Below are 13,701 nucleotides of genomic sequence, written 5' to 3' on the forward strand. Positions count from 1 at the left end.
TCAAAATATTGTATTTCTGTGTGAGTCATGGCAAAAAAAAGTGGTATAATGCTCTTTTAAAAAAGATCAGCAATAACCACGACAGCAGTGGAGTTTCTGGTTCACTTAAAAACTGGAAGCATCATCAAACATCTGAGCTGTTTTACTGCACCTTGGACATTTATGAGCAGGGCTTACAGCAGACGAAGTTAAAGTGATATACTTGCCACACAAGAAAACAGAGAAACACTGGTAGTTTTTCAGCCATATGCCGATATCCTTAAGTCACCATGTGCTGTGGCTTTGAAAGTCTGCACTGCCAATTTCTTATTTGAAACCTAACCAAGTCTTTAACAATGCCTCTCTCTGATCCGGTGGAAAGGAGAAAATCTATTATCGATTTCCACCTGGTTTAGGTGGAAAAAGCCCTGATAGCGATGCTGAATAGCGCTACAGTGTGCTGTGCTATAGCCTCCACAGTAAAATCTGGGGGATGGTGTGAGAGGGCATGTCAACAAAGCCTTTGACTGTATGCCACAACACCATCTGCACATGCTGAATTTTTAATTGTCAATAGAACTGCTCAAGAACAGTAATCAAGAAGACAAAAGATAATGCGCATCATGAAGAGCCTGTACCACAGTTCCTGCGTGATTGGAGTTGGGCTTATTTTTTAAAATCACCCATTGTTTCAGTGCTAATTGTGAGAAATTCTACACGCATGCAACACAACAAAGATATTTCTTAATCACTTGTGATATTCAATCCCATTCAACTCCAGACCAACTCAACAGACTTCGAATTCAACCAGTAAATGCAATTCATCACTGTCACTGAAAAGTCACCAATCATCTCTCGCAAATTCAGTCAGGGTAATACAGGCCTGTTCACTCCAAAATATAATTCACCGTTCTGCATAATGTGCACCTTCAAAACCACATGAAAGGAAGGTCTTGATTCCACTTTCAAATAATCAGATTTCCTCCTTTCACCCAAATGTAAACGTTTCAACCAACTGCCTGCATTCTCTGCAGATATATTAGAGCCCGTCTCCTGTCAGTCATGACCCTGTCAAGTCAAGAGGCAAGTTGCCAAAGCAAGATGGTTTCACCACTTAGACTCTGATGCTTTAAACAGACAATAAAGCTTGATTTAATACTGCTGCAGACTAAAATCAGAAACCTCTGCTACAGGATTGTCATAATAAGACAGAGTTCATTTCAAAACATTTGCCACTGCAAACAGCTGTGATGAGGGATGAAATAAGCAAATCAGGATAAAAACAATGGAAAAATATTATATGGATAGAAAACAGTGGGGTAACACAGAAAATAACATAACCTTAATCATGCTGAAAATTTCCTTTAAGTCTCATGTTTTCAACTTTAATTGCTTTGGTGAAACAGCGCAGACAAGGTGAGAACAATGGGTGCAGACTATTTTTTTTTTTTATCTCTTCGTATCTGCTGTGTGAGCACACAAAATTAGGTAAGCTAGTGACATGAGACATAATCATTTTCTTTGAGCGGGGATAGTGACCAATTTATTCTTACCTTAGGCTGGGCGCGACGGGGAAAGGCAACCTTAGGATCAATCTGAAATGAGAAAAGAATAGCAAAATTGTTGTTAAAGGATAGGCTGGTATATCTTCGGGGTGAAAAGCACCGAACAGGTGTCCACAAAGGACCCCGGGGTGAAACCGCCACACTGCCGCATTTTGACTCCTTTAGACTCATTGAGAATGTAATTACTAGTACTTCAGTGGCGGTTGTACTATAATGGGTATTTATTATATGGCTATGATGTTGGATTATTTATTTATTTATTTTTAAACAGGAACCCCCAGAGAATATTTTGATCTATGAATGCGTAAATCAAGAGGAAGAACAAACCTTTCTTTTTCAAATTGCTTGAATATCTCATCAATGGCTGAGAACTTGTGAACAATGATAATAATTCATCATTTTTAAGATTTACAGAAGCTTCATAATTAACATGTACTCTTCAAACCTAGAGTCGCCTTTAAGAGCTGACAAAGTTATCACAATTACAAATTAAAGTCAATATGAATAGAACAGCAAAACAGTAAAAATAACACAGAACGAAGCCATTTCTGTAAAACGGTGGTACCGCTACATTACTGTGCCTAATCTTTGACACAGTCGGGTTAAGGATAGGGTGACGTTTCACTAAAGGGCAGACTAGGTCATGGCTCTGGGTAGCTGACAGACTACAGAGATTGGTAAGAGAACAGTGTGCCACGGTTTCCCCCTGCTATGAAAAACTGCCACACACTGAAAATGAAGGACGCCGTCCCTTCTTTGTCCTCCAGAGATCCTGAGGTCTTCGTCTTTGTCATGTTTATATCACAGCAGCTTCGCGGCAGCTTTAATCTCCATCTACGTTAAGGAGCTACTACCGGAAGTTGAAAACAATGTATAGGGAAGTGCCTGCTATGAAAGAATCATAGCCATAGAATCGATGTTGTTCAGCTAAACTACTGGCAAAGAGCACATTGATATATTTTTTAAATAAGGTTAAATCGTAGATGTATAATCTCAGTGACCAGTTCATTTGTAAACTGCAGTAAAAGAACCTGATTACTCAGTATATTAATCCCTACTGCAAAACAGCTTATCGTTTAAATTTACTGTTGGCCTATCAGCTAGCCTGGTTCCTTATAAATGATACAGGTGCACAGTTTAGTCCAGCAACTGGCTTTGTTTCCCGTCATGATTGTCACTAGGCAGACCAAAGCATTTAAAGAGAGCTGGCCAATATCACCGGCCTCATTACTCACTGTGGCAAATTATCTACAATTGATGGAGCTCAATGACACATTCTAGGCACAACACTCAGTGCACTGAGCAATGTACCATAGGAAACCACATATTAATTGCTGTAAATTACCATTTTTGTTTTTTAGGCCTAAATACTGGTGCTCCCAAATTAGCTGTCGATGCTGTATAGCAAAAACAAAGAAAGAACCCCCAGTGTTAAAATAAAGTTGGCGTGGAGACCAGCCACACCAATGTTCCGCTGGTCGTGGTCGCAGCAGAGGCCCGCTTTTATTTTAGGCAGGAATTGCTGATTGAATATGACAGGAAGAAAATGAGAGTCTGGGGCCGGTGACGCCTCCAGATATTGCCAAATAACTGGGAGGATGCGTCAGATCAGCCTGTTTCTCCATCTTGTGCTTGTTATCTCATTAGCTACATCTTCCTCATTAATTTCTCTGGTATAAAGGTATGTGGTGGGGGGGTCTCATCAACCTTGCACTTACAGTGAAGAGGAACTGTCTGAAACAGCAATGTCATCCTAAACTCTCATCGCCTGGATGCAAATTTGAATTTGAGGGGGGGAAAAAGAAAGAAAGAAAAAGAAAATCATGAAACTCTTCATGTTGTTCCATATTGTGCTACGTGTCACACTGACATATTTACAATTACTATATCAATTCTATGCATTCCTACTCTCTCTGCACAGATGGATTTATTTAAGAAAACGATATCTCATCACGCTGAGGAAAACAATGGAAAGAAAACACGAGATGAAAATTCACCATCTGCACGGATCAATTAAGCCATTGAAACTGACTACATTTTAATCTGTTTGAAGGAAAACCATGATGTGCAATGTCACTGTCATCTTCTCTGTCAGTCTCACTTATTACTGTTATCTTTCTAAATCGGGTCAAAATGAGAAATGAATTCAATAACACCTGGGCACGGTAACTCTGCTTGTAATGAATTTCATTTAAAGATTTGTCTTAGCACTTAGCCCCAGGCATAACCAATTCAAACTCAATTATTTTGTGCACCCTATTTTAGCAAAGACAACACATTATGCTCTGAATACCAAAGTCCTACACTTGGTAATGTATCTTACTTTTTAAGCTTATGCAAAATATATCAAACCTCATTTTACCACACCACATAAACTAATTGTTTTTCTGTCCTGCTGAGAATTTCTATTCACTATGAAGCATTTGGTCTTGAACGTGCGCATGAGAACACTTTAACACAGCATGGAAAAATCTCATGTAGTCTGTTTAAAATTATATATATATTTAAATGATTACATGCAGAGAAAAACGTTACTGCATATTGCTTAAATCTCACTCAGAGCAACGCAACCAAATTGGGCAATGAGGCCTTATTAACAAATCCTTCTGTGAAATGTAGCAGTACCTTTTTAGGTCACAAATTATGACGAATAACTCCTCTGAGGAATTTAGAACTACAAGAAGAGGAGACAAGGCAATTGTTTCCCTTTGCTTTACATATTAAAGCTTTAGGTTTTCATGTAGGAAGCGTCTTCATACCTATTGGGCAGGAGTTACCCTTTGCACTGAATGCAGCTGTATCAGAGATTATAGTGTCTCAGTTTCACCTGATACTTCCTTCCTGAAACATATTTTTTTCTTATGTAACACGCATACCATCAGGCTTGGGTTGAGTGAACTTAATGTAAGAAGTGCACCTGTTTCAGTAATTTGACTCTAGTCTGTTCTAAACTTGCATGTTTTTTTAAGCAATAAAAAGATAAATGAATAATAGCTATTTATTAGTTTGTTTTTGCCTATGTTCTTGTTTGAGAAATGACTTTCCTTTATGATTTGTAGACAAATCTCTCTTACTGTGTCATTGCTTTCATCTTAATTTTACGACAGCTGGATGCAACAAAAATATTCGTACATTCTTTTGATTCTTGAAAGGAATTCTGGGAACAAATCATGAGATGGTAGATAAAATACGTCGAGGGTATGCAAAGAGTGTCGCTGTTGGGTAGAGGGCCAGAGCTCTGACTCAGCTCTAGCTATTTGGCTATCATACAGTAGCAACAGAACAACAACAACAACAACAAAAAAAACAACACTTCATTAACCCCCCTCTGAGAAATTTCTTTACTATGGAAAAATCACAAGCAATCTGACTTGGAGCTGAACGAACAATCTGCTTTAAACACAGTCGAATGGTCCGGGAGATATGACTACAATATTGTATTGTAATTGAAAACATGACTGTAACTGAAGGTGTAATGTGTTCAAATGTAAACTGTAATCAAAATGCAACCGTGAAAAACAACAATAATGTGCTCACCTATTTAGCAAAATCCAAATTTCTTTTTTTTTTTTTGTATATCGAACCAGAACAAATGTACATGCGTGTCAAATATCATTCAATTCTTTCTGAGACAAAGACAATGTATTTTTTTGTTCCGGGCTTTTATTATTGCCAACAACTGTTATCTTTAGCTGTATGTAGGATGCACAGTATGAGGTACTTTTTTTTTGCACTGATTCAATTACAGCAGCAGTACCTGTTATGTACAATTGACTGGCAAGCACTAATGTGATGTCATTTTCCATGGACCCTGCAATCAGAGTATATGTGCCTTTAGCAATGTGGGTGTCTCAGATGAATCGTAACCATCTAACCAGTGTGCACACTCGAGTTCACGAGAACCAAGAGGCTACAGTGTCGTGCTAAAGATGCACTACTGGTGACGTACCTCACGTAGCAGTAATCTCCAGTGAAACATCTTTTGAGTATGTGCTCACCTTAGAGACCTGGCATCACCCTCACAGGACCCTTTCTTCAAATTACGTTTAGATACACCTTTGTAATATGATGCAACATGATCTCACGAAGAGCAAAAGTGGATTTCCTCAAGACATCATACAAGCAGATACGTCAATGTAATAAATGAGAACAGACCAGAAGGAATCCCCCCCACCAACCCTGCCCCATCATCTTTTTATCTTCCGCAGCCGTTTACTTAAGGGTCTCTGAGGGCTGCTTCTGCATGCGACTGTGGGAGATCAGGGCAGAGAAACAGCACATATCTTAAGTTCACATCTTACAAAAGGATTTCATATATTAATGCAGCTCCTGGGTAAACTCTCTTCCTCTCTCTTAAGACATATCTACGCTAGCATGATGATGTGGTGTTTAAGCTAAAAGGAAAAGCCTTATCAAAGCTTGCAGCTTCTCTCAATAAGTGTGTGAGCAGGTCCACAGGTGTGCGTGTGTGATAGCAATAGAATAGACAAGAAATTACAACATAAATGTTTCATATCTGTGCTGTCAATCTCTGCTGACTTTCGCCGTGGAATAACACCACGAAAAGGCAGTTTGTTATGATCCTCAAATCAGTAATGAGAATTTTACTGTCATGCTCAACAAGCAAATTGGCTATATATTTTTTTTTAATATATTTTTTTTACCTCTTAGAAATATGCAACAGCGTTACGAACATTAGCCACGTTTGCTGGTAGTAGCATAAAAATAACACTACCGCTTTGACAAACCTCTGATGACCTGTAGGAGCGGACATGAGACAGAAACAGATACAGAAAGAACTAATAACGCCTTCAGCCATAATTAACCGCGGAAGATGGAGCACCTGCTATACTTAAACAAGAGCGAGTCAGTTTAGCTCACTGATTTGACTTTACTTCCTAACCCTATCTGATGAATGAAGCTCAGATTTGTCTGGAACAGCTGCTCTTCCCTGTCCTTTCTCCTCATTTGCTCTTGGGCTGTTTTTTTTTTTTTTTTTGGCTTCTCCTAAACCTCAAGCATAGGTTGACCTAAGGGTGACTTTATAAAGGCTGGATTTACCCAAGACAAAAAAAATTAAAAATAGATTCCGGGGGTGGGGGGGTGACTACATATATCATTGGGTTTTACTGGTTGAAGTGAATTAAGCTCAGAAACCCCAAACATGGTATCACACCATCAAATCTTACATTAAAAAAAATAAACCCATATATGCCTTTGTAACAACTTCACATAAGAATAAAAGATTTATATCGCTCAAATCAATATACTGTTATGTCTGAGATAAAAATTGATGATGTCCTTCTTCATACAGGCCTGACTTGAAACATCTTCAGCAACAGATGCTCTGAGTTGTACATTTATAAACTGAACAAAGCATCATGAAAAATGGTAAATATGTTCTGAATTACCAGCATGTGTGTTTTGAAGCCCCCAGGCTTTGCTTCCCCATATGTCTCATTCACATTCATTCTAGGCTAGAGTGTTTTCATAACCGGACAAAAAGTAGAGCACACAGTCAAAAGAAAACATTAATACCAAATAAAGAAGCATATGAAACCAGCGTTGGTGTGCCTGTCTTCTTTAAGTTGGGAGTAAAACTGATTCTATAGCACTCCTGATCTCAACACTAGGGAAATTTTATGTTTAAATCAAAGTGGGGTTTGCAGTTGATCTAAAAGTACATCAGACTAAATAAAATACCATCTGCGTTTGTGTTTGTGACACTGATGTAATACTGAAAAAATATTAGATTTAAAATAACAGAGCTAAAAACATCCATATGATTTTGGCTTTACACTTTCACTACACAGCTAATACGACCTAACTTCCTGTCATTGCACCTTCAGCCATTCTGACTTTTTTCCAAGGTTACCGAGGACAGACAAACCACTAAGGATTCGTTCAGGCACTGCAAACGAGGGAGACCTGTATCAACCCAACATCTGCAAACACATCAAGACCATCCATATTTGCTGGACCGGTTCATTTTTCCCCCATTGCCACTGAGCAACTTTCTCAGAGATATGATAGATCCTAATGCAATGCGATCTTGATAGTGTGAATGTTAAGATATACAACAGCACCGCAGATACAGCGCAGTGACTAATGGTGAGAAAGACGATACAGACAGCCGCCTTAGGTTTGTAATCTTCTACTGCACACTGACGGGTAAACAACAGCACGTTAGCAGCTGGGAAATATAAATGTCTGCATGCATTTGAGTCAGCAGAATCGTTGGTTTGTCAATTATGCCGTCAAACACTCAGCCAGTGATAAAAATGTCCAGCAAGAAAACACAAACAAAACAACAATCTGCTACACTTTATTTTACTAAAGCTATTGATTACCTCCATTATTACAGGATTTTCAGTATCATCCATATTTTCAGATTTATGGGTGCGATGAAAAACTACAACGCCACCAGCAACAAGAGGCGAGTATGCAAAACAAAACTGGCTTCTTTTTTTTTTTAATATAGTCGGGGTCCCTAAATGATTATCTTATGCTCTTACAGCCCGGCGGATTAAGAGTTAAGACATCGACCATGCAATCACAAAACTGCCTGATCGAGTCTGGCCAGGTCTATCGCCTCATTTCCTGTCAGCTGTCTATTGTATACTATCTAACAATCAAGGGGGAAAAAAACATCACCAAAATTACTAAAATAATTCACTTCCAAAGCATAATGATTTCACACAGGCCACTATTCAGGCTTAATGATGATTCAATGTCAGACTTTAAAATGTCACCATTCAGTTCTCGTGCATTTCAAATCTCAATTATAAGTGTGCCAAATGTGATCTAAAGCCTACAATACGTGTGACATAATACCACTGTTTGTGTGCATATCTGTAGCCAAAGAACAAAGTGTATCCATAACTTGCTATACAGACATGCAACAGATAACAAGATTTAGTGTTGCTGCACGACAGTTATTATACTTTAGCAGAGCAAGAGAAAATACTATTTAACTCAATTATTATACATAAGAGGTCCCACATTGTTTTAATAATGGGATTAAATTCTGCCTACAAATAGTCTAAATATTACAATCTAAAAAAAAAAAGAAAAGAAAAAAAAAAAGAACCAACCGATTTTTCTTGTGGGCAAAAAAAGGAGCTTTTTTGCAATCAAGAAATCAGCTGTAACACAAGTGGTTTGAGACTGCAATTTTAACAGGTCATTAATGTAATCCCATGAATATTGTAACATATGTTAGCGGTATTAAAAATACACAAGAAATTAAACTGTTTCCTGCTGGCACTGCTCTCAAAGTGCCTTTGGGCAAGGCAATTAAAGCAACAACTGCTCTATTTATCAGACATCAGTAATAGACTGCTGCAGCACAGGCCAACTCTCAGGTGTAAGCATATATATTTACGTGCTCTCCTCCGTTATTCATACCCCCCATGACCTTTGCTGTAAATATATATGCTGTCAAGCTGTCACAAAGCTGCTCATTCAAAATGTCAGACTTGAAGTTATCAAACTGCTCTAGATTCTGCATCAAAGTATGTTTATATCTCCAACCCTTCAAGCAGCCCCCGTAAAGTGCTTCTAAGTATTCCCCTCTGAAGAGGTTCTGCAAGTTTTGCAATGTCATTGGCCTGACTTAACGGTCATTTTAATGCTAAAAAACCTTGCCCTTGCTCTATAGTTGCTACGTCACAACATAACCCCACCGAGTGTCCTTGTCTCCCTCATTTGCATAACACAGTAACAGAGCTGATAGCAGTGAAGACATAACATATAAACACTAAGCACGAGGTGAATGAGAGATTACCGGAAACTTAAAAAAAAAAAAAGCATAACACAAAATATCTAATAGGCTGAAGAAAAAAAAAAAAATCACACGCACTAAAAAATTTTAAGTACAAGTGTGTGTTATGTGCCTTTTTTGATGAAGGCAAATTGCTTATTTTTAGACTAACAGAAAAACGAACCTCCCCCCATAAACCCTTCAGAAGAATCAAACCTCCACCGATGAGCTGAAAACTGTCCAAAAAAGCTCCCCAAAAATAATGACAATAATAATGATTATAAAAAGAATATTCAAAATAATAATAATAATAGCAATAATATGAGCAGCCACATTATTACAAACCTCGCAGCTTAGAAAAAATTGGAAGGAATATAAAGTAAGGTCTGCCACCCAACAAACAGCAGGTTTCTCAGCTCTGTGCCAATCACACTCAAGCTCAGGAATGAGCAGTGAATTCTTACATTTACATTACTTGCCTTATCCTACGCAGACTTGTAGATTGCACATTATTATACACTGCTACCTGAAGTATAATCTATTTATCTTCCAAAATCCTTAAAAAAATATTTCCTCCCAGTGTAAAGTTGGCTTCAGCCGAGGGAGCGCGCACAGTACATTTCCTCGATATGCACCATTCCATTACTGTAACTATTGCTGGCATATCTGGATTCGATAAAATATAATTGCAGCTGAACCATATCTAATCCAGCGCATCGTATAAGCTTTAATTATTCCTCTGGTGACGAATTTCAAAAAATTTCAGAATGCTTGGCAGTCATTAAACCTAAGTGCATGAGTGTATGTATATGTGCACTGGATTAATGACCTTACTTAAGTAAATCAGAAAACTCTTTAAAAACTACACATGCACTCTTAAAGTATTTGACACGATACTCCTGACTGATTGTTACCTCACTAATGCATTTATGTATTCTGATTATCATACATTACAGTAATTAGTTTGAATATACTGGCAGCTTAAAAATGTATTAATTTATATTTAATTTGTTTAATCTCTAATATAGGGCTTAAACCTTTCAGACTCAAAGTATCTGCTAATCGGGCACGATATGATACAATATCTGCTGGATCAAACAGCAGCAAGGCAGCAGTCCTGAGACAGCACGCCCTTGTGTGTCCACATGAGATATAGGCACACTGCCACATGTGGCTGCAGCAAAGAAGGGGGCGTGTCTGGCCCCATTCAGCCAGAGAAGTAAAAGTGAACACATGTAATATTCACCCCAGAGTTGTGTTTTATTTTATTGCCAGGCTCTCTGTGGAAGAGACCAGCACACATTTAGCCACTGTGCGTGACCTTGATCGACACAGCCTGTCAACCTAAGAAGTGTCCCCCCCCCTCGCCTACCGCACCACCCACAAGGCCCTACTTAGGCAGTAAAAAGTCTCAGTTGGCAGAGCAGCGTAAACACAAAACGTGAAATGAACTCTGGTGTAAGAACAAATGAAATCAACTCACCGTCTTTGAGTCTAATTCGTGGTGTTGTTGAGCTAAGACTTTATCTACACTGGCAGCATCTGTAAATGTAACAAACCCAAATCCTCTGCAAAACAAAGACACAGAGAGGACAAGAACAGAAGTGTTAATAATAATTTAACATTGCATACATATTAAAAAATTACACCCCCACCCCTTGCAAATATAAATTTAACATGCAACTTGCAAATAATAAACCTGCATTAACAGTGTGAACAACAATCCCTATGAGCCACAACAACATTTCTCTGCAAATATACATTTCTAATCCAGATTACGACCAGTCCTGTGGCAGATTTTGGGAAAAGCAAAAACACAAAAAACAAAAACAAAACTGAGGACAGTGCTCATCATTATTTGCTACGTTACAATATGAGGCGACTAGACACACACAGCAAAAAAAAACAAACTGTGGTGCAGTCACAAAGTCAATGTCAAATTGCATTCGGCCGCAGCTTTACAGCAGTGAGCATTTAAGCTTATCTGGCTTGCTGTGAAACCACACGCAGGCGCGCGCGCACGGGGACACACACACACGTACACACACAGACATACGCGCGCGGGAACACGAACACATGGGCGCGCGGGCACACAAAACACACATACACGCTGGATTAAACACTGAGCACGGTCAAAGTAAAGCGATATCGCTATGTGCACTGGAAAGGGAAAAGTAAGAAAAGCCCTGTATTTACCTTGAACGTTTTGTCGTGGGGTCTCTCATCACCATACATTCTCTTATTTCTCCGAATTTACTAAAATAGTCTCTAAGGCTGTCTGTGAATAGAGAGAAGAAGAAAAAAATATGTCGGGTCATTTTGACAGAAACATATGGACATGCTGTTGTCACTGTATTTCAAAAATACCCCGCGATGCGCATAGGGGTCGAATAGAGGACTTCAGATGGACGGAGATCAAAAATAACATCGTGCGCACACACTACTGAGATATCCCATACAGTACACTACTGCACAGTGCACATTCGCACATACACCGCCGCCAGCAGCTACAGCGAGCACTCAGTCACAGCGACAGAGGGGGGAAAAAGAAAAAAAACAACAAGAAATGCTGGTTACGATGTAAAAGAGAGTAACAGTCTCACCTGGTGAGGTTTGCCAGCTGAGGCCACCGATAAACATTTTACTGTAAGGGGAAAACACAACAGAAGTGAGTCCAGATGTCAGTTCGGCCATTTTGACGACTAACTACTTCTAAAAGCGACCTTAAAGGATAAAGGAAGACTATGAAAACACATTCGCGCTTAGTAATTACACTCTGGCTACATAAAAGGGGCAGGCCACTCTTTGCTACGGAGCGGAGGTCTTTTAAAACTGCATCTGGAAACAGACCCGTGCCCGGTTTAAGTGCGTACTGTTGGGAGGGGGGTGCGGGAGGGGGGACGAATCCAGCACGGCAGTCGAAGTCCTCTCCAAGATGTTGTAACATGAAAAAAAATCGTACCTAAGGATTAAATTTAGAAATATATCCTTACCCCGGGTCATGTTGTGAATCATTTAGGCTTCCGGATGTGGCTTGACTCCCGTCTCCTTCCATATCTATTCCAAACTATAGGCTGGGACTACAGTAACAGTGACAGACACGCACAGATACGGCAGGAGATATGCAAAGCCCCGCTATGAGAATATTACTGAGCCGGGAATGAAAGCGTCACACGTGGGATCAGCTCAGCCCCCTGCTCCCTCCTCCCTCTCTCAGCATGCTCTACCTTGGCCCACAGGGGGCGGAGCCTGGCTCTGTCACCTAACCAATCCAATTGACGTCAATTCAGGCAATCTGCAAACCAATCCTCCGATTTGTCATTTAATTAAGCAATAAGCCACTAGAGGTGAAAGTGGCTTATTGCTCTTCTACGCCAGTGGACACATAGCATGAGAAATGTTATTTTTAATTAATACTGTTTACAAATTGTTTTACCACTGAAAGGTAAGGCTTGCAAAAGCAAAAGCGACATGCAGACATTATTTTTTTGTTCTTATTAATTACAACCGTTTGTTATTCTTCCGCCGTGTAATCTAGTGCGCTAGAAAGACGTAAAAAAGTGGGACAGTCACTATTTTAATAATAAAACATAACATATGGTCGCGACTTTTAAGTGTCTACTGAGAAATAAGCAGGGTTTAATTCGACAGGGAGCAGCAAAGAGTGTGGTCTAAGTGTAAAATAAGTATTGTGCAGGTGCACGGGGGCATCATTTTTTTCGAAGTGAAGAATATTTGAGCGCCAATAACTGAATAATATAAGTATAATAAATGTTCCCGGTGGCCAGATTCGTCTTTGCAAGATGATTTGTTATACATTATTACTACTAAGATGTCAATATAGTTATTTTTAGTTGATGCATTAAAATAATTGACGTCTTTGCAAATGGACCCTTCAGACATGATCCATGCAATCCTGCTGTACAAGCAAACAAGCAAGGTTGTGCTCACATGTTATAATGTTTTTAAAAAATGCTCAAACGAGGCTCAGAATAGGCAAAAAAATCTGAATTTAAAACGTGTTTCCAGGAGGGCTTATTTAAACATGTTCCAGAGGCTCTTCCTCTTCTCTGAGGAAGAGCCTCTGTAGCTGATGGTGGGGTCTCACCTTCAACTACTACATTCATTACTACAGCCAACAAAGAAATTTTCCCATGGAGATCAATAAAGGCTTGTATCCTTACATACAGTGATGCAATTATAGATCCATCCACGTAGATAACCTCTAATGAGCTACTAGCCCTGCTCTCTGTGCAGTGTATGTGGAGATAAGCTTGCTCTGCCCCCTCATGACCTTGAAGAAGGTGATGACAAAGCAGGCTAAGAAATTAAGAATAAATGAGTGCAAAAGACATTTTTAAGATATTTTAAGATATGGGCCTATGCATTAATTGC

General features: G+C 39.2%; 1 protein-coding gene across 8 annotated transcripts in view; it reads right to left on the reverse strand.

Moving 5' to 3' along the window:
• msi2b (musashi RNA-binding protein 2b) overlaps window positions 1-12,528 on the reverse strand; it is a 279,565-nt gene extending 267,037 nt beyond the window's left edge. For 4 of the 8 annotated variants that reach the window (XM_080307480.1, XM_026182717.2, XM_026182713.2 and 1 more), the window contains exons 1-5: window positions 12,300-12,527; window positions 11,910-11,950; window positions 11,503-11,584; window positions 10,790-10,874; window positions 1,533-1,574 (exon numbers count right to left, since the gene is read on the reverse strand). In XM_080307480.1, the coding sequence (XP_080163606.1) occupies window positions 1,533-1,574; window positions 10,790-10,874; window positions 11,503-11,584; window positions 11,910-11,950; window positions 12,300-12,361 (312 nt within the window). In that variant the 5' untranslated portion in view covers window positions 12,362-12,527. Of the gene's footprint in view, window positions 1-1,532; window positions 1,575-10,789; window positions 10,875-11,502; window positions 11,585-11,909; window positions 11,951-12,299 lie in introns of all 8 variants that reach the window. The other 4 variants (XM_080307481.1, XM_026182724.2, XM_026182715.2 and 1 more) reach the window with 3 other exon arrangements.
• Window positions 12,529-13,701: the final 1,173 nt, after the last annotated feature.

This window comes from Astatotilapia calliptera, chromosome 10 (assembly GCF_964374335.1).
Source record: "Astatotilapia calliptera chromosome 10, fAstCal68.1, whole genome shotgun sequence".
NCBI lineage: Eukaryota > Metazoa > Chordata > Actinopteri > Cichliformes > Cichlidae > Astatotilapia > Astatotilapia calliptera.